Source organism: Coloeus monedula (assembly GCF_965178545.1).
Source record: "Coloeus monedula genome assembly, chromosome: 18".
NCBI lineage: Eukaryota > Metazoa > Chordata > Aves > Passeriformes > Corvidae > Coloeus > Coloeus monedula.
In genome coordinates this window covers 5,836,525-5,861,343 of record NC_138798.1, presented here as the reverse complement: position 1 = coordinate 5,861,343, position 24,819 = coordinate 5,836,525, and the positions used below count along the sequence as shown (strand labels likewise).

General features: G+C 44.5%; 2 protein-coding genes across 2 annotated transcripts; one reads left to right on the top strand and one right to left on the bottom strand.

Moving 5' to 3' along the window:
- Window positions 1–13: 13 nt before the first annotated feature.
- On the bottom strand, window positions 14–3,775 carry HSCB (HscB mitochondrial iron-sulfur cluster cochaperone). Its single transcript, XM_082293786.1, has 6 exons — window positions 3,574–3,775; window positions 3,411–3,507; window positions 2,925–3,014; window positions 2,288–2,432; window positions 1,343–1,390; window positions 14–171 (listed from the first exon to the last, which is right to left on the bottom strand). The coding sequence occupies exons 1-6, from the start codon at window positions 3,771–3,773 to the stop codon at window positions 80–82; spliced, it is 672 nt and encodes a 223-aa protein (XP_082149912.1). The 5' UTR covers window positions 3,774–3,775; the 3' UTR covers window positions 14–79.
- A 1,464-nt stretch (window positions 3,776–5,239) lies between these two features.
- Window positions 5,240–24,490, top strand: CHEK2 (checkpoint kinase 2; the record flags this gene model as incomplete). Its single annotated transcript, XM_082293782.1, has 14 exons — window positions 5,240–5,489; window positions 6,009–6,133; window positions 6,398–6,545; window positions 7,302–7,392; window positions 8,396–8,504; window positions 9,549–9,602; window positions 10,235–10,296; window positions 10,802–10,901; window positions 11,392–11,478; window positions 12,185–12,348; window positions 12,564–12,679; window positions 21,465–21,550; window positions 23,693–23,773; window positions 24,356–24,490. 14 exons carry the CDS (start codon window positions 5,240–5,242, stop codon window positions 24,449–24,451), a joined length of 1,569 nt encoding a protein of 522 aa, XP_082149908.1. The 3' UTR covers window positions 24,452–24,490.
- Window positions 24,491–24,819: the final 329 nt, after the last annotated feature.

Below are 24,819 nucleotides of genomic sequence, written 5' to 3'. Positions count from 1 at the left end.
ACCATTGGTCCGATTTTGATAACTAAACCATCTGTTTAATTGAAAGTAACAGTGACTCTTAATAGCAAAGGAGGCAACATCAGGAAGGGATCTTCTTGGCCTTTAGTTTATCCTCTAAGTTTGCAAAATACTTCATTTTTGCTAGAAGCTTCTTAGCTTCTTGAAGATCATCTGAAATGAAATAAAACATTACTGCTTTACAGAGAGAGAAGTTAATTTACATTTTCAAAATGAATCTCAAGATTTTAGTGACAGCACCTGCTTCAGTACTTAATGCTGTGAGCTGCAAGGACTCAGACACTATTAAAACCACGCTGCCTATTGTTTTAATCTCTGATGGTTTGGGAACACCTCAAATCAAATGTTCCACTAAACATGTAACAATGAACAATTTGAAAAAGAAATATGAATGGATACCCTTTAATGACTTCTGTAAACTGGCTGGAGTATTGATGTACCCACTAGGCAAGACAAATGTTTTTGTTTGTTTTAAACATGTGTAAATAGACCAACTGACATAACTGAAAAATGCAAATGAGGAGGAGTCTGGTCTGGATAGTGCCAATTCCAAAACTGATATTGAAACAATATCTCCTCAGTTAAACAGCTGGAGGGGGAGGGTGGTTTATGACCTACTGACAAAGGCACATGCAACACAGTCCTTCTCATGGCACAGAGTACCAGAATGTAACTCCTCACCGGCACTCCCAGCCAGCGCTACTTTGATGTTCTCAGTTACACACACCCACCGCTGACAAACATCCTGGCACAGAACTACAAAGGTTCTTTCCCGGCTTCAGAAGCTCAGGAATGGTTCAAGTTTGTGCCTATCCACTGCAGAATAAAGTTCTGTTGATTATTGCACAGGAACTCCCCAAAATCTTAGGCTGAACAGGCTTTTACTTGCCACACAGCTTGTGTGTCTTTCACTACAAAGAACAGCACCCACTGCTCCACTGCAGCTCCAGGACTGCATAACAACATCTCCCAAATTCAAGTGTGAAACCTCAGAATATGTCTAAGATGAAGTCTGTCCTTCCCAGTATTCTGGGAAACACACTAACAGTTCCTTAGCATTTACATTCCCACTCAAAGTGATTATTTAGATGCAAGATGAATGGAACTTTTGTACTGGACTTTGTTGTTAATGTGAGGTCCTGAATTTCCCAAATCAGCAGGAATGTCAGTTTAGAAGTACTTACTCTAAATACCAAACAAAAACCCCTTGTTAATGCAGTATTTCTGTTCCATAGCTCAGGAAATATTTGCCAGTCAGAGAATGTGGAGCTTTAAGCATTTGACAGGTACGTATGGCAGCTAAAAACTTAATAAAAACAGGTACCTCTTTCAAAAGCTGCAGTCACCTCTCTGGTCAGTTCTTCTTGTTTAACTGCAAAACAAATTATTTAATTTCCTTTTTGTTATTCTTAGGATATCGTATACCACTGCATTCTGACTGCCTGTGGTGGGAAAGTTCACTACTAGTCTCAGCCTTTGGGAGCCAAGCTAGTTTTTCATAATACTGCTGTCAATGTGTTTTAAATTATCATTTCAAACATTTATGTCTTTGTTTAAAGAGATTTACTGACAGAAATTCCAATGCACATCAACAGTCACTAATTTCCCAGCAATCTAACTTATTTTTGGTGTTTCAGTTTACCCTGCTACAGTTAATTTTCTCCTACGCTACTCAGTTTTTATTCTAGTTATTCTAATTGCTTTTGGCACAAGGCTGTTATTGTAAAGAATTAAATACATCAATAAACCAAATGTTTTGGTATCACCAACAATATAAAAAGAAAGTTGCTTGTGTAAGGAGAATAACCACTTACTAGAATGACTGCCAGATGAAGGAGGTGAAAGAACTACAATGTCTACATAAATAACATTATTTACTGTGGTCAGACAGTAAATAATTTTATTTTTTTCAACTTCCTTCTGACAGGTTTTCTCTTTGGAACAACTGACTAGCCCTCACCTGATGAAGGCTGAGTAAATTCTTTTTTATTGTCTATATATACTTATTTTGACATCAGAATAGATTCTGTTATACAAATGTTCTCAAGACAGATGTAACGTTTAAGTGCATAAATGGGTAAAGACAACATTGGAAAGGGGGGGGGGGGGGGGGGACAGGGCAGAAGCTCTTGCAGTGAGTCCATTCCAGACTAACACAAATTGAAGACATGACAAGAAATATTCCAAAACAGTTAAAAGCTTTCAGACTCTTACATTACACAAGATTCAGGATATTCGTTCTGTACAAACTCCTCAAATCATAACCTACCTTTAATTAAAGTTTCAATTTCTACAAGGATATCCTCATTTTTGGGCTCTGCTAATTTCTCATTAATTTCCATGATTTCCATAAGGAACGCTGAGTCTGCATCACAGTCTGTCTCTTGTACTGGCTCCACTCCACTCAGCTCCAGCTGGCAGAGGAAATGGGAATTTGAAAATAAATATTCTTAGATCTATTTCAATGGGAATAATTTTCTTTAATATGAAGATTTTTAGTGGGGCACTCTCAGGTTCATATCCGATAAACCTCCAGTGCATAAACAGAGTCAGTCTGAAAGTTAACTCCATACATAGGCTGACTGTAAAAATCAGCAGTTACCCAAATCCAAAAAAACATAAAAAAGGCTGCCATGGGCCAGACTGAAATTCTGAATGAGCAGCCGCAGCCAAATCAAACGTGTGATGTGAAAAACAAATTAGTGTAAGATGAGTAGCAAATGAGATGGTAAGCTGATTAATTTTTGAACAAACTTAGTTCTGGTCTCCCTTCAGCTTCTGCTGATCCTCTTCAGAGGAATACAAATTAGCACATTAAGGACTGAATGGAAGGTGCGATCCCTAAGAGCACCACCAGCCCCCACGGTTAGTTACAGGAACTCTGTAATACCTAACGGAGACCTTACTAGATAGAGGCCTCGGCTCAGAGGGTTCAGCAGGGTCTGGTAGGCCTTGTTGATCAGGGAAGAGTGTTGCTCAGAGTAGTACTGTTCCTTCTGCAAACGGAGGGCAAATAATTGGAATCTAACAACAAGTGGCAAAATACACTTTGCTACACGCGGATAAACAGCGTCCCCACACCAGTCCGTGTGTGAAACTGAAAAGGCTCTGCGGACCTGGGAACGGTGTCATTGCACTCAACTAAGGCCTGACGAACCGCAGCGGCCCCTCACGATCCACCTCCACCGCAAATCCATGGCAGAGTCTCTTCTGAGCACCGAAAGACAAACACAGGCGAATCCCCTCACTCCCCGAGCGGGAGAGCGGCGGGGACTCGACGCTGTGACCCCGTCACGCAGCCAAAGGCGGGTTCCTCCGGCGCTCACCGAGCCCCGCGGGGCCCTCCCGGCCCGGCTCCCCCGCCCGGGGCTCCCGCCCGGCCCGGGGCTCACCGGCGGCCTCTGGCCGAAGCGGTCGGGGTGGACGGCGCGCTGCAGGCTCCGAAACCGCTGCTGCAGCTGCTGCGCGTCGATGCGGAAGGAGCGGTCACTGCAGGACACAGGGCGGGTGAGACCCGCGGCCGGCCGGGCCCGCGGCCGCCCCGCCCACACTCACCAGTCCATCAGGCGGAAGAGGTCGGGCCGCGGCGCCGGCGGCTGCAGAGCCTGGCAGCCGGGGCAGAAGCGCGGCGGCCCATCACTGCCGGGGAGCGCAATGCCGCAGCTCCAGCACGGCGGCCCCAGGGCGCGGCCCGGCGCGGCCCCGCGGAGCGCCCGGCGCGCCCACCCGAGCCGCGCCCGCAGCGCCGCCCGCATCGCGCACCGCTCCCGGCGGCCCCCGCGCGGCGCCGCTCGCTCATTGGCTGCGCTCGGGGCGCGCGCACAGCGCGCACGGCGATCCCGGCCCGACGGCGCGAGCCCCGCGAGCCGTGAGTTCGGGTCCCGCTCTGGCCCTTCCCCGCCGCTCCCCTCCCCTCCCGCCCCGAGGCCGCCACAGGCTGCTCCCTGCTGCTTCTCCCGGGATGCTCGCGCGGTGCCGCTGGGGACGGGGCCGCAGCGCTCAATCGGGACGGCGTGGCCGCTGGTGCCGGTGTCGGTGGCGGGGCAGCAGTGTCCTGGCGGGCAGGGCCGGGCCGGGCCGGGCGCTGAGTGCACGGGGGCCCGGCAGTGCCGCTCCGCACGGTGCGAGGCGGCCGCCGGCGGCCCGGCCCCGCTGTCTGGGCGTTTAGAGGGAGGTTTAGGTTGGATATGAGGGAAAATTCTTTATGGAAAGGGCTGCCTAGGTCAGAGGTGGGGTCACCATCTCTAGCGGGGTTCCACAGCCGGCTGGATGTGGAACCAGGGGACAGGGTCAGTGGTGGCATTGGCATTGCCGAGGAAGCTGGGCTCGATGGCCTCTGTCTTTTCCAGCCCGCGTGGTTCCGTGATTCTGTTCGGTTTGCGGGCGGCTGCACCAGCACCGCCTGTGTTTGTAAACACCCGTAACAATCGGGACGTGGGAGGGTTCTTGGGAGCTGTTGTGTTTTTATGGCTCGTAATGAAATGTAGCGAACCGATACGGAGAATTGTACATTAAACTGTATGGCAAGCTAAAAACCCGCTACAGAGGCGGTAAGATTGGAAGGCACGTGGACGATCCAGGAGTCCCGGTGAGCCCTGGTGTGTTGGAGAAGGCTGGCTGTAGGGATGGGCTGACTGGTGGAGCATTTATTAAGTGGAGAGGGAGGCACGACACGCTCTGAATTTCCGGGCTGTAACGCGGCAGGGAGACGCTGTTTCTCGCCACGTGCCGACAGCTGCCGGGGCTGTGGTGGGTGTCTGAATCTGGCAGAGTTTTGTACATTCATTGTGTACAGGTGTCATAAATCCCTCGCGCACTTTCAGGAAAATGTATGTCGTTTTACAGTTCTTACTCTTCTCAGTTTTTCTCTTTGTTTTGGGGGACCAGCCGTGTTCCCTTGCTCCGTGCGGGGATGCTCTGTCAGAGCACAATCCATGCCTGTGTGACCCAGTGTGAGCGCTGAAGTTCGCGGAAGCAATCCGGGAATAAGGGTTGGTTTTGTTCTGGAACCAGCAGAGGCCGCTCCACGTTGTATTTTAAAAGGAAAACCGTCCTAGTTTGCAAAGTTACGGGGTATTTACGTATAACCCAGACATGTACGCTTTGGTTGGAAGTTTTACTGAGAATGGACTTGGACATTTAATAGTACAGTGTGTGAGTGTTTGCCAGTTTTACTTTGCTGTAGTAATTGTGGTTTTTTAACGTTCTCTTTGAAGCCAACATGTCTCGAGAGACTGGAAGTGAAGCACAGCAGTCTCAAAGTGCCCAGCAGTCGCAGAGTGGTACCAGTTCCTCTTCCAGTGGTTCACAGAGCACTAGTCAGTCTTCCTTAAGTTCTGGGACTCTCAGTTCTTTGGACACTGTTCCCACTCAGGAGCTTTCATCGATCCCTGAGGACCAGGCATCTGAAGAGCTGGTTCCTCAGCCTTGGGGTCGACTCTTTGCACTTGGAAAAGGTTTCAGCAATTGTGGTATGTGCAGACTGTAATAAACCTCTTGGTTTCTTTGTAGGATCTCAGAAAAGTTCTGAGCAGCTTGGTGAAGAGCAGTGTCTTTTCATTTTCAAATTAAGTACAAGCAAATTTAGGTATGCAACTTTTGCAATAATATTTTATTCCATACTACATCCCAGTGTTTACACTGAGTACTTGGATACACAGCTTCCATAGACTTACAGAATTTCTGGGGTGTTCATGTTCTTTGTTACATGCTTCCTTTTTTTTTACATTTTTTAATTGATTGTGTTTAGTTATATGTCTTTATGTTGCTGAAGGTGAACTGAAAACTACCACTGCTAAAGAGGGTAAAATTATTAAAGGATTTGACAAGGTGTGGTGCTTTGTATGAGTTAAGACAGACTTGATTCTATGGGAAGAATCTTGTCTTTTTTATCCTATTCATTATCATTTGGCATTGTTCTATAGTGCCATAGTTATTAACTTCCTGCAACGTTGTGTTCTCTCTCTGCTGTACTTTCCTCTCCTCTGCAGACTGTGTGAATGAGGAATACTGGTTTGGGAGAGACAAAAGCTGTGATTACAGTTTTTCCAAGCTAGGATTGTCTGAGACTGGCTTCTACCAAAACTATAGCAAGAAGCACTTCCGAATTTTCAGGGTAAGTGCTAAAAACATTAACTCTCTGTCTATTTTGGCATAATTCAAAAAGAGACTTTGGGGCAGAAATCCTAAAGAAATCAAAGTATCTTCAGGGTTGACTCCTTTAACAAGACTCCTGGCAATGCCCCATTCACGTGGTTTATGAAGTAAACTCACAGTCTCCTTTCTTGAGTCAACAATAGTAAATTTCTAGTCTGTCATGTCTTTACTGTAAAGTCACTTGTTCTTTACTGTCATCTTTCCCATTTTTTTTCTCTTTCAGGAAATGGGTCCAAAAAATTCCTTTGTTGCCTACATTGAAGACCATAGTGCAAATGGGACATTTGTTAATAGAGAGCTCATTGGAAAAGGAAGGAGGCTTCCACTGACACACAACTCTGAAATTGCACTGTCTATACAGACTAATAAGGGTAAAATGTGCTTTAACTTAAGTAGATTTTTCATGTATTGACCAAGAGGTTTTCTCTGCATTGATTTGAATATATTTCTTGGGAGCTGAGGTGCTTCATGAGCACAGCTTATTAATCGGTGTTTTAATACTGACATAAAAATTATCCATGTCCTTGTCAACCCTAGGAAAATATAGAAAAAAACCCTTTAAAAAATCTGCATCAGATAGCACCTTACTAGAGTATAATCTTTGATAGCTGTTTTCCTATTTTTGAAACACTTTTGGGCTTCAATGGCAGTGCATATGATGGTGGGAACAGGGGAAACAGACTATTCAAGAAAAGTTGCACACACCCCCCCTCCCCCCAGATACTTAATCAGATGCTGTATAATAAATAGAAAATCCTCTTAAAAATTAGCAGGGCTAGGCTTTTGTTTCTTTGTCTTTGTTTTTCCACAAAGATGCTGTCTTCTTGATTATTACTTATCTTTGATCTCTGCTGGGACATTGAAATTTGTGCTCATTTTGTCCTTAAATGTAGTTAATTAGTTAAAGGCTGTTGTGAATTTAACACCAAAATGTAATTTTTCAGCAATAAGATCACCTTGCTAACCCATAGCTGGTGTGATTTATAGCATATGTTTAGTTTTGCCTCTAGCAGGCATTATTTTCTCAGTTATATGGTTGACTATAAAAGCTCACAAAACATAGCTGTTTGTTATAACAAAAATTTTAAATTTAACAATAGGAAAATTATCTCAACTTGTCTTCTCAGTGTTTGTATTTTCTGATCTTACGGTGGATGATCAGATGATGTTTCCTAAAGAATTCAGAGAGAAATACATCATGTCAAAGACTTTGGGAAGGTAAGCATCCTTCTTCCCTCAGTAAAAAGGATTAACTCTTTTATCACTGTCAGTACATTGTGCTGGTATTAACTGAGCTGCTGTTTTAAAAGAAAAAAAGGGAAAAAAAAAAAAAGTGTGTTAGCATGAGTAAACATGTTCTTTACATGTTTAAACAGTAATTTAAACAGGAATTTTGGCTTTGTCTCTCTAATTGGTTTGGGGTTAGTAACCTACCACCAATTGCAAAAATCCAGTTTTTGTTTTGTTTTGGTTGGTGGGGTTTTTTTTCTGTAGAAGAGAATGAAGTCTGTAAATTCTTAATGAGTTTTTAAAGCTTATATATTAATTTACTCAGGTATTGGAAGTGGAAGGAAGAGCTTTATGTCAGAATACAGCTTCCTACAATATCACTATTGAGGCCTTCAGACAAAAAGGGAAAGAACTGTCCAGGAAAAAGGAGAGAGAGGCTATTTTAAATGGGGGCTATTTTTTTCTCTCTTGAAACGGTCAGTGAACAATTTGGGGGTGAATAATTAAGTAGAAAAAAATCGGAGTGGAAAATACAAGAATTTCTTTCTGTAATAGAATGGCTATTTAGTAAAAATACAAGTGTTGTAATTCCTGTTCCTCAGATTTGTGCAGTCCAGTGTTAAGAGAACCCTTCCTAAGTTCTCTTCTCTTAAATGCCTTTGCATGAAGGAAATGCTGACAGAGCTTGTCCTTCATATCTGCCAGTACTTTTGGTACAAATAGAGTAGCTGCTCTGCATATTTACTCCTGCAGTTTTGAATGAATGGTCCTTGATAACACTTGCTATTTAAATGGACTTTCTAACTCTTGAATGTTTCCTGAGTACTGTAGACTTTCTAACAGTTGAATACTTCCTGAGAAGAGGCAACGTGCCATATTCAGAAAGTTAGAAAGCAGCAGCACCAAATTATGCTTTCATTTGCCTGCACTTGTTACACAGATTTTTGACAAGTGTTTGTAAGCACTGACAAGAGCTGTGCTCTGGTTTTAGTGGTGCCTGTGGAGAAGTCAAACTGGCATTTGAGAAGAGCACCTGTAACAAAGTAGCAGTGAAAATCATCAATAAACGGAAGTTTGTTGCAAGTGGCTTGAGAGAGACAGTAAGTATTTTGGTTTGTTTGTCTGTATTGGCCATCTTGCAGTGGCCATGGAATATTTGGTAACTTCTCTGACTTGTCAGCTATCTTCAACTAAGAGGATTTTCTTACTTAATGTCTTCTGTATTTAATTTCGAAATGTTTTCTGATCTTGTATGATGTACGGAATTCCGTAGGAAATGCTTCCTTTCATTCCTTGACCACATTCCATTAGGTTCACCAGTTAGGACTATTAATGGGATGTGTACAAAGGCTGGTGCAGAGTCTTGTAGGGTCTGGTTTATGTCCTGAAATGCATCAGGTAGACAATTCATAACCAGCAGAGTCTTGACCAAAAATGTACCAACTAAGCTAATTTTGTTGAATGCTCCATCATAATACTTTTTAAGAAAATTGGTATGAAGCCTTTTGGGAAGGGCTTTTCATGTGTCTAATGGCAGAAGCCAGGATTTGGAGAAGAACAAAGAACACTGGCTTAAGATGCTGTTGTGAATTAGGATTACTAATATATGCCATTGTACAAAACAGAGACAGGAGTATATCTGGAATGTTGTGTGTTCAAAGATGATTGATTTGGATTGGAAGAAGAGCAAAAAAGAAAATCCCTGCTGAGTTGATTTTGAGAGTTGAGCCTAAGCCACAGATTAAAAGGATCTGGTTATGTTATCTTGCAAAATAGGAGAGAGTAGCATGTAATTTTAGGTTGGCCCATCTGTGAAGCATCTTGGAGGGAGAAAAGCTGTTCAAAGGACAATACAGGTATATAGGTAAAAAGAATTTTTTTTTAAATCTGGAAATTAGTTGGGGATTTCTAACCTGCAGTGAAATTACATGTCTGGAGCAGTATCTTGCTTCAGATAGTGACAGCACACTGTTTATTTAATTCACCAAAGGCACCTGATCATTTTATAGAAAAAGTTGTATGTTACAGTCACAGTAGCAAAAGGCATGAAATGAAGGCTTTTCTGGTACTGTCTCTTATTTCTCATATGTCTTATTCCAGAACAGCACTGTCTTACCCAATATGGTATTTGATTCTTTTAATAGAACCCAGCTTTTAATATCAATACAGAAATTGAAATATTGAAGAAAATAGATCATGTGAGTACATTTTTATTATTTTTTGCTCCCTACCATATGTACTTGTGTAGTTTACTGACTTTAGTGTAGTAACTAAAGAGCAATTTTATCCATTTAGAAATGTGTTAAAGGAGGCATATAATTTTTCTTGTAAATTATTGAATGGGGTTTTTTTCTTCTTTTAAATATATTACATCCTAGCAGATTTGAGATTTTAAAACTTTGGGGTTTTTTCTTCTTTTAAGTATATTATATCCTAGCAGATTTGAGATTTTAAAACTTTGGATAACTGAGATATAAATTTGAGAAGAAATGTCATCACAGGAGAAGTTTTAACCTGAGCCACTGCTGCAGAAACTTTTCCTTGATGCAAGTTTTTTGTAAATGCTGTGAAATAACTAAATATAAAGACTAGTTTTCACTGGCAGTTTCTTGAATTTGTATTCCCTCTTTCCTCTGCATGTGAAATAAATAAAGTATTGAGGGTATGGTAACTGACAACTGGAAAAAATTTGGGGTGCTCACTAGTCACTTGTTTTAAGTGTTAGTTTAAGTGACATGTTTTGAAATACTGAAATAAAAACTTTAGGATTAATTTTTACAAATTATTCTACTTTTTTGTGTGTCTCCGTTTGTGTTCCCTCTTCTGTTAGCCTTGCTTAATCAAGATCAAAAACTTCTTTGAAGCAGAGGATTACTACATTGTTTTGGAACTGTAAGTAACCTGTTTGAAAGTAAATGCATAAAATGAAATATTTTTTTCATAGCCACAATGAATGTATGTACTTCTGAACTGTGGAGGTTTTGCCTGTTTTATTTTGTTTTTCTTTTGCTGGCCTCCACTGTTTTTTGAAACCTTTGTAAGATTAGGAGCTAGGATAACCAGGAGAAATCATCCTTCTCTGCTTTGTGGGCGCTCAGTGCCTGGATATTGTTTGCTCTGCTGCTGTTGTGGATTGCTGGAATTTTTTTTTTCTTTGAGTTTTTGAGCTTCTAAGAGGGGGCTGGTCAATTATCATGTAAACTCTCGGTGAAGACTCAGGAGCTTGACCCTAACTCAGCCATGCACGTGCTGTGTTTAGGATGTTGCTCTTTCCTTTTCAGAAATACATTCTTTCTCTGTAGCCAGAATAGCCAAATGGTTTGGTCTCTTAGTCTTGTCTAAGGAGATGAATCTTTAGGAAGTCGTATGTTAGCTTGTTAACCTGCATTTATTTTAGGATGGAAGGAGGAGAATTGTATGACAGAGTGTCAAGGCCAATCAAGATGAAAGAAGATACCTGCAAGTTGTATTTTTATCAGATGCTTCTGGCAGTAAAGGTACATAATCATGAATTCCACCAAAAAAAAAATGTAATAAGATGAGTTTTTCTGACACTTGTCATTGCTGAAACCCATGCAAGCAACCAGCACAGTGTTCTTAATAAGTTGGTTTAACAACTTACTGAAGTTGTTAAGAGAGGCAGAAAACCAGAATTCCTGCAAAGGTGACACAGAATTTGGGTCTGCACATTGTGCTTGCATTGAGATGTGACATTTGAAGCATAATGATTTCTAAGGTGGTTTTTTTTCTTTGTTTGTGATGGTGTTTTGGTGTGGGGTTTTTTTGTTTGTTTCATTTTGTTTTGCTTTTGTTTTGCTTTGTTTTTTTAAGGGAGATTCATAAGTTAGGGAGCTTTAAATGCATGCCTGCCTCTTGCACAGCCATTTCCAGTTATTCTGCCATTGCCATGAGAAAAAATGGAAAGCTTACATTTTAAAACTAGTTAATAGTCTGTTTTTCCTTAATTGCCCATCTGTATGTATTTAGTATCTTCATGACAATGGAATTATACACCGAGATCTAAAGCCAGAAAATGTGCTACTTTCATCTTCTGAAGAGACATGTCTTATAAAGGTAAGGAAACGTAATTACATTTCTTGTTAATGGAGAAATTTGGGAATGTTCCTTCACATTCTTCGTATTTCATTAAACATAGCCAAAAAGATACGGAATTAGTCATACAAACCATGAAGTAACTTAAAACATAGAGGGTTGTTTCTTTCATAATTGTAATTTTACTTTTATGGATATTTCAACCCATACACTGCATATGTAATTTCAAATGTCAGTGGTTTTTTTCCCCAATAAAATTTAAATTCTTGAATTACAGACAGCATTCCCACAAATGTTCAGGCTGTATGGTGACAGGGATTTTTTGCGTTTTTTGGGTGGGAATTAGGGTTGTGGATTTTCTTTTGTGTTGTTTTTTTTTTTTCCCCCCCAGAGAAAGCAATAGATTTGCACGCTAAAATGCTGCTTTTTCAAGTAAACTCTTCTAATAGGCTACAATGCCTCTATTCTGTGGTTGTCCATTTACATCCAAATCTGAGAGTACTTTTTTTCTTGTGTAAAGTGTGATCCTTTGTCATATTTCTCCCTCTTCCACCTCTCCCATTCTCACTTAATAATGTTTGGGGTGACTTTTGTTCATAGTCATGTACTGGAAGTGGCTTGGAAGAAAGAAACTTAATGCTACCTCCTGATGTATGTCTACAATATGATGTGTTCTAGTACAGTCCATCCTAATATGTAATGTGGTGTTACCATTTTTAAATACAAGATTACAGATTTTGGACAATCCAAGATTCTTGGAGAAGCTTCTCTTATGAAAACATTATGTGGTACTCCCATGTATCTTGCTCCTGAGGTTCTAAATTCACTTGGGACTGCTGGATACAGCCGAGCTGTGGACTGCTGGAGTTTAGGAGTTATTCTTTTTGTATGGTAAGATATTGTGTAGATGTACCTTCACTGGACAGTCTTTGACATACATGGCTTGAGACTTGGCAACTTCAGTATCTGTATGAGGAAGCGAAAGTGCGTTTAAAACTCTACACATATAAAAACACTACGATAGCAGATGCCTTAAGATGTGGGATTTCGGTGTTTCATTTGCTGTGACAAAATCTGTGTTATTTAACTTGGTTTTTTTTATACAGCTTGTGTGGATATCCACCATTCAATGAGCAAAATACTCAACTCTCTCTGAAAGATCAAATCACTCGTGGAAAATACACGTTCATCGCAAAAGAATGGAAGCATGTGTCAGACATGGGTATGACTCTGTTGGGGTTTTAGTTTAGTCTTAGGTTTTTTTTTCTGTTAAAGGAATTTTCTCCCATATGCATGTTGCTAGGGGACAAATAGCTGTACTTAAGAAAGACAAAAAGGGAGTGGGGCGGGCCTGGCTACTTTTTTGTCTACACCTGGGTGTGGGGGCAGTTCGCTCTGAGCGTCCGGAGAGAGAAGCTGCAGAGAAAGGAGCTGCTGCTTCTTCTTTTTTGGCCGTTCTTCTCTTCCTGCTGGAAACAACGCCGGGACCCCAAAAGCCGCTTTCCCTGCCCTGCTGGAGGCCGAGCTGTGGCTGCCCTGCCCCACTGCTGCTGCTTCGAGTTTTTCGCTACGCTGCAGCCCTGCTCGCCCTGCCTGCCTGGGCACCCGTGGGGTTCTCCCATCTGGATACATCTCGCCTGCCACCCGGGATTTGCGTTCGTCCCTGCCGCTCCTGCCTGCCGTTTCCAGCCTGCTGCTCCCGCCTGCCGTTCCCAGCCTGCTGCTCCTGAGAGTCCGGGATCGGCTGCCCAGCGGTTTGTGAAGCCTTTGTTCCTTCCCTTCCCGGGATCCCAGGCCGCCATTGCCCGCGTGTTTCCCGAGCTCGCTCCGGAGCGCCCCCTGCAGCCGCGGGGGAACCATCGCACCTGCCCTGCTCACCGGGAGCCGCCAGCGCCCCTGCCGGCTGCGAGCGGAACTGCACCCGAGGGGAAATAGCCTGACAGCCGAGAAGGCTGGCACTGGGTTTGTGTGTGCTGTTACTGTCATAGTTATTGTTGTTTTGTTTGACTGGTTATATACATATACATATATATATATATATATAGTAAAGAACTGTTATTCCTATTTCCCACATCTCTGCCTGAAGGCCCTTGATTTTAAAATATAATAACTTGGAGGGAAAAAGGGTTATATCTGCCACTTCAAGGGGGGCTTCTGCCTTCCTTAGCAGACACCTGTCTTTCAAAACCGAGACAGATCTTGGCGCCCAACGTGGGGCCTGAGGGCATTAAGAGAGAGAGGTGAAAAAAAGGAATAACAGTTCTTGGAACTTTATTTTGTGTGCCAGATATAGGAACCTTGTTAGGCTGCACTATGTGGTCTAGTTTACCCTGGTTCGGGTGGCATGTGGCCGTAGCTATATTCTTCCCCTTTGCAGCTCCTTACTTGAATCTGGGTCCTCTGACTAAGGCTACCATTGCTGTTATCCAGCTTGCGTTATGGGTTGAGAAGGTGAGGAATTCATGGGTTTTTAGCTTCCTCCGGAATGTGGGCACATGGATAAACGGCTATCACACACTGAGCACATGTTTTTGGGGTTATGTTAACAATGGTACCTTCTGTGAGGAAATGACACCAGGGGAAGTTTTCCCCCAACCCCTCAACCAGTTCTTCGGGCCCACCCCATCAATTTTCGAAGGGTTTAAATTCCCTCTGAATATTAACCATCTGCTGCTGATAGGCCTACTCTATTTAGCACTCAAGGATAAGTTGAGATTGGCTTGGATATCTACCCGGACACCAGCCCCAGAGACTAGAGATCCTGCCCCAGAACCTGACCTGGCCCCAGAGAGTAGAGTTCCTACCCCAGAGCCTGATCCTGCCCCAGAACCTGACATGGCCCCAGACACAAGAGATCCTACCCCAGAGCCCTATCCTGCCCCAGAACCTGGCACGGCCCCAGACACTAGAGATCCTACCCCAGAGACTGACGTAGCCCCAGACACTAGAGACCCCGCCCCACAGACTGATACCGCCCAACAGTCCACCTCAGAAATGGACTACCCAAACTGGGTGGGGGTACTGGCAAAAGGGATGCAAGAGATGTGCCAGGAGATGGGCCAGGTGCGCAAGGAGATGTGCCAGGAGATGGGCCAGGTGCGCAAGGAGATGTGCCAGGAGATGGGCCAGGTGCGCCAGGAGATATGCCAATTGCTAAGGGAATACACCTCCTCAGCTAGTGAAAAGCCCTCTCCCTGCCCCAAAGAGGGTGAGTCCGATGGTACAGCAGTAGAACCCACGGATGTTACAACCGTCCAGGCTTCAGCTGAACCACAAGGACAACCACAGCCAGCAGCAGTCGCCCCTGTGCAAAGGAGGAAGTGTAAGACCAAATCAGTACGACCAGTTAATGATGATGGACAACCAGGGCCCTCACAACCAGCAGGAGAGCCAGAGCCAGAAATCATCACTGAGTCCCTGTCGTACGACAGTCTCCGCACTATGCGAAACGACATTGCGCGAAGGGGGCGTGAGCCTTATACCACCTGGCTGCTTCGGGTTTGGGACCTTATGGGCACAAGTGTGCAACTGGATAGTGGTGAGGCAAGGTATCTGGGATCATTGACCCAGGACCCAGGTGTGGACCAGGTATTTGTGAGGGAGCCAGGGCCCCTTTCTCTCTGGGAGCGGCTCTTAATGAGTGTGAGAGAAAGGTTCATTCACAAAGAAAGAATGCAGGAGTACCATCATAGAATGCAGTGGAAGACACTCGAGCAAGGGATTCAACAGCTAAGAGAGGTGGCAATATTAGAGGTACTCTTTGGGAGGGATGGACAGCATGATAATGACCCCGATAAGGTCAGGTGCACAGGACAGATGATGTGGAACCTGGCAAGGCTGGGGCCATCGCAATACACCACCTTCATTGCAACGATTGATGCTGACAATACCCGAGAAACCGTGGGCTCTGTTGCCAGCAAGCTCAGGCATTATGACAGCATGATCAATGGCCCGCTGAAAGCTCATGTCTCTGCTGTGGTCCAGGACCTCAAAGAGGAGATGAAGGAGATGAGGAAGGAAATGAGGGAGGAGATGAGGGAGGAGATGAGGAGGGTCAGTGTGGCACCAGTGCGAGTCACAGGCCCCCAAGTCAGAGCCCGTCGTCCCCCTGCTAGAGAGAGAGGGTACACCCCACGAGCTGAGCTGTGGTTTTTCCTGTGTGAGCATGGGGAAGACATGAGGAGGTGGGATGGGAAACCCACCTCTGTCCTGGCAGCGCGGGTGCGTGAACTCAAGGAGGGAGGCACTAACCGAGGGGGTTCCGCTAAGGTGAAGGTAGCCTCAGCCTCCCGCGATCGAGCTGCCAGGTATTACAGAAGGGAGGATGATATGTCGGATCCCCTTGAAGGTACCTCGAGCATGTACACCCAGGGAAAGAATGATAACCAGGGCTAGAGGGGCCCTGCCTCTAGCCAGGAAGAGGCACGGGAGAACCGAGTTTTCTGGACGGTGTGGATCCGATGGCCTGGCACATCAGAGCCACAAAAATATGATGCATTGGTTGATACTGGGGCACAGTGTACTTTAATGCCATCGGGACATGTGGGGGCAGAACCTGTATCCATCGCTGGGGTGACTGGGGGATCACAGCAGTTGACCCTTTTGGAAGCTGAGGTGAGCCTGACTGGGAAGGAGTGGCAAAAGCATCCGATTGTGACCGGCCCAGAGGCCCCGTGTATTCTGGGCATAGACTTCCTCCGGAATGGCTATTACAAAGACCCAAAAGGACTCAGGTGGGCATTTGGTATTGCTGCTGTGGAGGCAGAGGGCATTAGGCAATTGAACACCCTGTCTGGACTATCTGAGAATCCTTCTGCAGTTGGGCTCCTGAAAGTGGAAGAGCAACGAGTGCCAATTGCCACCTCGACAGTGCACCGCCGGCAGTATCGGACAAATCGAGATGCTGTGATCCCCATCCACAAGATGATCCGCGAGCTGGAGAGCCAAGGGGTGGTCAGCAAGACCCACTCACCCTTCAACAGCCCCATCTGGCCTGTGCGCAAGTCTGACGGGGAATGGAGATTGACTGTGGACTATCGTGCCCTGAATGAAGTGACTCCACCGCTGAGCGCTGCCGTGCCGGACATGTTGGAGCTCCAGTACGAGCTGGAGTCCAAAGCAGCAAAGTGGTACGCCACTATTGACATTGCCAATGCATTCTTCTCTATTCCTCTGGCAGCAGAGTGCAGGCCTCAGTTTGCCTTCACCTGGAGGGGTGTGCAGTACACCTGGAACCGACTGCCCCAGGGGTGGAAGCACAGTCCCACCATCTGTCATGGACTGATCCAGACTGCACTAGAAAAGGGTGGGGCTCCAGAACATCTGCAGTACATTGATGACATCATTGTGTGGGGGAACACCGCGACCGAAGTGTTTGAGAAAGGAGAGAGAATAATTCAAATTCTCCTGCAAGCTGGTTTTGCCATCAAGAAGAGCAAGGTCAAGGGACCTGCCCGAGAGATCCAGTTCCTGGGAGTAAAGTGGCAAGATGGACGGCGTCAGATTCCCACTGAGGTCATCAATAAGATCACAGCAATGTCTCCACCGACCAACAAGAAGGAAACACAAGCTTTCCTAGGCGCTATAGGTTTCTGGAGGATGCACATTCCCGAGTACAGCCAGATCGTGAGTCCTCTCTACCTGGTTACCCGCAAGAAGAACGATTTCCACTGGGGCCCTGAACAGCAGCAAGCCTTCGCCCAGATCAAGCAGGAAATTGCTCACGCCGTAGCCCTTGGCCCAGTCAGGACAGGACCAGAGGTGAAGAACGTGCTCTACTCTGCAGCCGGGAACAATGGTCTGTCCTGGAGCCTCTGGCAGAAGGTGCCTGGTGAGACTCGGGGCCGACCACTGGGATTCTGGAGCCGAAGCTACAGAGGGTCTGAAGCCAACTACACTCCCACAGAGAAGGAAATCCTGGCAGCTTATGAAGGAGTCCAGGCTGCCTCAGAAGTAATTGGCACAGAGGCACAACTCCTCCTGGCACCCCGACTACCGGTGCTGGGGTGGATGTTCAAAGGAAAGGTTCCCTCCACGCATCACGCCACCGACGCTACTTGGAGCAAATGGATCGCCCTCATCACACAGCGCGCCCGAATTGGAAACCCAAGTCGCCCTGGGATCTTGGAAATAATTACGAACTGGCCAGAAGGTGAGACTTTTGGGTTATCTTCTGAAGAAGAAGAGGAGCAGGTGACACGTGCTGAAGAAGCCCCACCATATAACGAGCTACCAGAGAGTGAAAGACAATACGCCCTCTTCACTGATGGTTCCTGCCGAATTGTAGGCGCTAGCCGGAAATGGAAAGCCGCTGTATGGAGCCCCACACGACAAGTTGCACAGGCTACTGAAGGAGAAGGTGGATCGAGCCAATTTGCTGAGCTCAAAGCTGTCCAATTAGCTCTGGACATAGCTGAAAGAGAGAAGTGGCCAAAGCTCTACCTCTACACTGATTCATGGATGGTAGCCAATGCTCTGTGGGGTTGGCTGGAAAGGTGGAATAAGGCAAACTGGCAGCGCAGAGGAAAACCAATCTGGGCTGCTGAAGAGTGGAAAGACATTGCCACTCGGGTAGAGAAGCTATCCGTGAAGGTCCGTCATGTAGATGCTCACATCCCCAAGAGCCGGGCTAATGAAGAACATCGTAACAACAAACAGGTAGATCAGGCTGCGAAAATAGAGGTGTCCCAGATAGACTTAGATTGGCAACATAAAGGAGAACTGTTCCTAGCTCGATGGGCCCATGATGCCTCAGGTCATCAGGGCAGAGATGCCACCTATAAGTGGGCACGAGACCGAGGGGTGGATCTAACCATGGACAGTATCTCCCAGGTTATCCATGATTGTGAGACATGCGCTGCGATCAAGCAGGCCAAGCGGGTGAAGCCTCTGTGGTACGGTGGGCGATGGTCCAAATACAAGTATGGGGAGGCCTGGCAGATTGATTACATCACACTGCCTCAAACCCGCCAAGGCAAGCGCTATGTGCTCACAATGGTAGAAGCCACCACTGGATGGCTGGAGACCTACCCTGTGCCTCACGCTACTGCCCGGAACACCATCCTGGGCCTGGAAAAGCAAGTCCTTTGGAGGCATGGCACCCCTGAGAGAATCGAGTCTGACAATGGGACTCATTTCAAGAACAGCCTTATAAACACCTGGGCTAGAGAACATGGCATAGAGTGGGTGTACCACATCCCTTACCATGCACCAGCAGCTGGGAAGGTTGAGCGGTGTAATGGATTGCTTAAAACCACCTTGAAGGCACTGGGTGGGGGGACTTTCAAAAACTGGGAGATGCATTTAGCAAGAGCCACCTGGTTAGTTAACACCCGAGGCTCCACCAGCCGAGCAGGCCCTGCCCAATCCGAACCCCTACAAACAACAGACGGAGATAAGGTTCCAGTGGTGCACATGAGAGGTATGCTTGGAAAAACTGTTTGGGTAAAGTCTGCCTTGAGCAAAGACAAACCCATCCGTGGGGTCGTTTTTGCTCAGGGACCAGGTTGCACCTGGTGGGTGATGCAAAAGGATGGAGAGACCCGATGCTTACCTCAAGGGGACCTTGTTTTAGGGTGAACTACCCATGACTCTGTACTTGTATCATTATCAGCATGTATATTTGTGTATAATTTGGGTAATGCATAGATTTATATGGTTAAGAAAAAAAGTTAAGTTTCATGTAACATGTTAGTATGGGAAAAAATTCGGGGTGGATAATGTTGGGGTTTTAGTTTAGTCTTAGGTTTTTTTTTCTGTTAAAGGAATTTTCTCCCATATGCATGTTGCTAGGGGACAAATAGCTGTACTTAAGAAAGACAAAAAGGGAGTGGGGCGGGCCTGGCTACTTTTTTGTCTACACCTGGGTGTGGGGGCAGTTCGCTCTGAGCGTCCGGAGAGAGAAGCTGCAGAGAAAGGAGCTGCTGCTTCTTCTTTTTTGGCCGTTCTTCTCTTCCTGCTGGAAACAACGCCGGGACCCCAAAAGCCGCTTTCCCTGCCCTGCTGGAGGCCGAGCTGTGGCTGCCCTGCCCCACTGCTGCTGCTTCGAGTTTTTCGCTACGCTGCAGCCCTGCTCGCCCTGCCTGCCTGGGCACCCGTGGGGTTCTCCCATCTGGATACATCTCGCCTGCCACCCGGGATTTGCGTTCGTCCCTGCCGCTCCTGCCTGCCGTTTCCAGCCTGCTGCTCCCGCCTGCCGTTCCCAGCCTGCTGCTCCTGAGAGTCCGGGATCGGCTGCCCAGCGGTTTGTGAAGCCTTTGTTCCTTCCCTTCCCGGGATCCCAGGCCGCCATTGCCCGCGTGTTTCCCGAGCTCGCTCCGGAGCGCCCCCTGCAGCCGCGGGGGAACCATCGCACCTGCCCTGCTCACCGGGAGCCGCCAGCGCCCCTGCCGGCTGCGAGCGGAACTGCACCCGAGGGGAAATAGCCTGACAGCCGAGAAGGCTGGCACTGGGTTTGTGTGTGCTGTTACTGTCATAGTTATTGTTGTTTTGTTTGACTGGTTATATACATATACATATATATATATATATATAGTAAAGAACTGTTATTCCTATTTCCCACATCTCTGCCTGAAGGCCCTTGATTTTAAAATATAATAACTTGGAGGGAAAAAGGGTTATATCTGCCACTTCAAGGGGGGCTTCTGCCTTCCTTAGCAGACACCTGTCTTTCAAAACCGAGACAGACTCCAGCACAGTGGGTAGTAAAATATCTACCTCTTTTCTAGTACTTCTTGTTTTCCTTTATCCTCCTTTCAGCTGCATGGCACATTTTGTGTTAATATGTTTTGTTTTTTAAACTAATGTATTAAAATTATTTACGTTCATAGTTAAAGCATTAGGGCACATACTTTTTTTATTGAAGAGATTTCTTAGTAGTATTTAGCATAACTAACCACACAAGTAGAGTTTGCAGGCACATACATCTATTTCTCCTCTTTTCACTTTTTCTTCTGACCTCATCAAGCTGGTCTACAGACTTTACCTAAAGATTCTTCAAGTGTTGAACCAAAAATGCCAGGAATTTAAGGAACACGAGTTAGAATTCCAAAAAAACAAATGTTCCACAAGAGTCCTTTCATACTGCTAGTCTTTGAGCTGAAAGTGTCAGTCACATTTGTGGAATCATCTATTGTGTTTGGCCCACTGTAAGTGGTCTGTGAAACAATTTTTGCATAGAAAACTAAAATGATAATTACTGTCTGTGTGCTTTTAGTTTTTCAGGACATTTTGTATGCACAAAATAATTGTAATATTTACCTTGGACACTTCTTTGTATGTGCAGAGGAGTTTCTAATATATGATGTGGTCATCCTTTGTCTAATAAACTTATCAAATATAACTCCTTCCTGAATAGTTTGAAGCTTATTCAATAATAAGTCAGAAATTCATGAGAATGTACAACCTTAACATAATTTCCCTAGTCCTACTGGTATGTATTCAGAATAATCTGATCAAATGAAAAGTAAATCTTGCCAAAATTCCTTTAGAGGAGATTTGGAGTAATAAAAGGACACAAATGCTATATTTTTACAGTGTCTACTAAGCAGCTTCCTAAGAAGATGAAAGTTTGAGATTATGTCGAGCATACATGTGTATGTCCTGCCTCTTCTTTCCCACCTTCCCAGGTGGATAATCTGCTTTCCAAGACACTGTAAACCAGGATAAATTAAGCTGTCTTTGCTTTTCCACAGTAATACTGAAGCCTTTAGGAAAGTGCTGAGCCTCCTGTGCACGCTCAGAATATAAATTGTGTACATGCTAAATAAATCTACGGATAATTCTGGTATACTGAAAAGTGTTGAGTTGTGTGCATGTGAAGGAAAGACGGTTGCAGTCTGCAGCCCTTCCTATGCATAGAAAAAAGAGAAGTGATCTGCCCAGCCTGTACTTCTGTGCACTGTTCTGAAGGGGTATAAGGTACATTGTCACACACAGCTTTGGTGGAGGCATAGTTCAGGTAATGAATGTATTGATTGCATGCCAACCAGCTTATTTTAATACCTTAGCTCTGGATCTTGTGAAGAAGCTGTTAGTAGTGGATCCAAGCAAACGTCTTACCACAGAGGAAGCCTTAGAGCATCCTTGGCTTCAGGTAGGAATTGAGTTTTAACTGAAAGCTGGGTTTGGGGAATAACTTGTTGATGTATTGTGCTTTCAAAGATTTAGTCCCTGTAGAGAGACTGCAAAAGTAGCATGGAGTTGTCTACTTTCAATACAATAAGCAGCTTCTGCATCCTTTCTGAGACACCTCTTCCCAGAACTCTTTCACATGTGAGGATCAAGATGTGTTTTAGAGCCCAAGTGTCCCTGTGGTTCTGGTAGGATGGTCCTCTTCCTTTGAGCACTGTAACAGAGCCCCACTGCCTCAGATGTTTGTGTGGGCAGGCAGTGCAGAGTTTGTTTCTGGCAAGCATCCAATACTACCATGTTTTTACTCTGATGAGTAGGAGTAAGTATCCCTGGTTTGGGAACCCTCTGAGTAGGAGGTGATGGTTTCCTTGCCTCCTGTTACAGTCTAGTTAGGTTTGAGAGGGATAGTCTGTAGGTGGTCTTTTCTTAATTTTGGTACTCCAGAGGTGCCCACTGGACCTATGAGCTTTCTTGAATATATTTGCTTGAAGAGGCTGAAAAGTCACCCAGTGCACGTCTGACCCATGCAACAGGTTCTGTTTATTCACACCAAGCACAATGCTGTTCCTGTTCCTCTGCTGGGAACAGGAGAATTTCAGATGCTTTGGTCAAGAGCATAAGAAACAGGGAGGAAACAAGGGAGTATCCCTCAGTGCTTAACAGCTGACAGTGTTCTGAGACAAAAAACATGTGTGGATGACTCTTTTTAAGTGATTAACTTGTCTTGATTATTCTCCTGGGCATCAGGAAACATTTCCTGGCATTCATGGCTTTTACTTACTGTAGTTTTGTGTGTAACATCTACAGTGAGTTAATCAGATATAGATTCTTATATTTATAATTCTGATCAGAAAAAGTTATTCAGAAACCATGCAGCGCTGATTTTAAAAATTGCTCGTATGCATAAGGGGGAAGGGGAAATAGATGACTGATTTAGACAAGAATTTGAGATATTTCAATATATAAACTTAAGGTGTTATTAACTTGATTATATATTCCATATAGGGACATCTCTTACTGTTAAGTTTAATTTTGAAGACAGGACAGAAGGTTCCAGAAAACATCATAGCCACAAATCCAGATGTCATCTAGCATTCAGCTGCTGTTCTTCAAACTGTTTCCTTTCAGGGGCTGTTACTAAGAGTGTCAGGTGTTCATAGGTGATGTATACTGCCTGGTTGGAAGGCCAGCATCCAGCATGCTCAGTTCTAGATATCACACACGTTGAATACTGCCACCAAAAGAGCTCCCAAGTCCTGTTCCTATGAGTAGTGAGGCGTTACTGGCTCCTCTCTCCCTCTTGTGTTGTCTGGAAGTATTGACTTTACAAGTCAGCAGGGAAAACCACATTCTCTATCTGACCAGCTGATGCCTGATACCCCTCTGATGATTTTGGGGACACTAGGGAATTTTTCATATACTAGAAGTAAGCATGTTCTGCAGATTTATTTAAAGTAGTACTGCTTTCAAATCAGTGGTTTCAAAACATGTGTTGTTTACTCCCTTCTTTGCTTAAATCTACAACTTTAAAACTTGTTGAGCTGAGTAAACCTAAGTACTACTCAGTGGAAATGTCTTACCTGTATTTACCAGATACTTAATAAAACATTTCTGAAAGGCATATAAACAATTAATTGCTGTTTCTGCCTCTGAAATCTTCACTCAAGTCTTTTGAATGGCACAAGATTTGGTTGCATGCTGAAGAAAAAACTCAGGTGTTTGTTACATAAATGGAAAAATGTTTATCTTACCTTACCTATCAATTCAAATGTAGCCACAATCAAATCAGGTGACACTGGAAAATAAAAACAAGTCGAAATTCTATATAAAATTAAATGGATATTCAGGTCAAGGCCTTTTTGTACTACTTAAGAATAGTTAAAAGGTGATACTGCAATACTCCATTGCTTAGGAAAAGGAACCTCTCCACTGCTTTCACCTAAAAAACTCAGTTAAAACAGCTGAAATCCTTAGGAGCTCAGTGGTCTTTATTTCTAATTGTCTCTAGTGGTGAATGTCCCATTCACTTCTCTTTGAGTTTCCCAATCTTTGCTTTTCCCTTAAATATTCTACAGACTACTTAGATGCTGGGGTTTTTTTGCAGGATGAATATATGAAGGCTACATTTCAACAGCTCCTTGCTCAGACATGTGCCAGTATGAATCCACCAGAAACATCAAAAATGGTATGTGCAGTAGATGTTTGGAGGTGACTATATGATGCACAGAGAGACTAGATTTTGAAGTAATCTTTAATAAGAAAATCAGTTAATGTTGAGACTTTAGAGAAATATACCCTTGGGGGGCTGTATGTGGCAGCCTGCTGGTTGCTTCCTGAAGAGCAGCAGTGGACTTCTGTGCTTTGTCAACACTTGGTTTAAATGTATAGAAATACTCTCCTAGGCTTTAAATGATTATTCATATATTTAGAATAACACTGTTGAATCTATGTTCTTTTAAATGGATTCAAATCACTTATGTTTAGTATTAAAGTAGAAATTCTCATGCTGGTGCAAGGTTAGGATGACGTTGTTCCATTCATCACTAGATGCTAATTAGGAAAATTGTGAACAGTAGCTGTTTCAAGCTGGGAGCAATGTCTTGTATGAGAACCATCAAATATAATTAGATGGATCTTGGTAGAGAAACATGGGTTAGTCATGCTGCTTTTTTGGTCACATTGTCCAACACCTGTAGTTCTGGAACAAGCAGAACAGTTTCTGCCTTACCTGGTTTCCTGGAGCCATCCTCCTGTGTCTTTTTTCCAGCCAACCACAATGAGAAAGCGTCTCCATGAAAATGAGGAAGAATATGGCTCCTCTAAGCGTGCTGTTCCTTCTACATCATTCCAGAAAATCAGGTGAAAAGCAAGAGGAAACAACTTTGTTAATGACAACTTTTTTTATGGAAAGCAGAATTTTTTACTAAGAAAAATCTTAATAATGAAATAATGGTTGAAGATACAATTTCCAAATAAAAAAAACTTTGTAAGACTGAAGTGGCTGCTGTGTATGCATGAGAATCTGCACAATTAGTCATGTTCTAGTCCATCCAGCTGTCTGACTCAAGGGAAGTATCAGAAAAACTCCTAAACTAAGTTACTAACTAATTTTTAGGCTAGCTTCATCCCCACCTACATTCTCTATTTGTTCTTTTCCAGTTTCCAGGTTAGGCATGGAAATACTGCTAGTGCTAACAGATGAAGAAGGAATACTAAGCTTGCTGAGCTTTT

Bases quoted from the DNA above. Each gene is read 5' to 3' on its own strand.
- HSCB (XM_082293786.1), bottom strand. From the start codon at position 3,773: ATGCGGGCGGCGCTGCGGGCGCGGCTCGGGTGGGCGCGCCGGGCGCTC. The intron at 3,015-3,410 runs GTGAGCCCCGGG...CTCCGTTTGCAG, and splicing joins GCTTCGGCCAGAGGCCGCCG to AAGGAACAGTACTACTCTGA. The intron at 2,433-2,924 runs GTAAGGTCTCCG...TTCCTCTGCCAG, and splicing joins TGAGCCGAGGCCTCTATCTA to CTGGAGCTGAGTGGAGTGGA.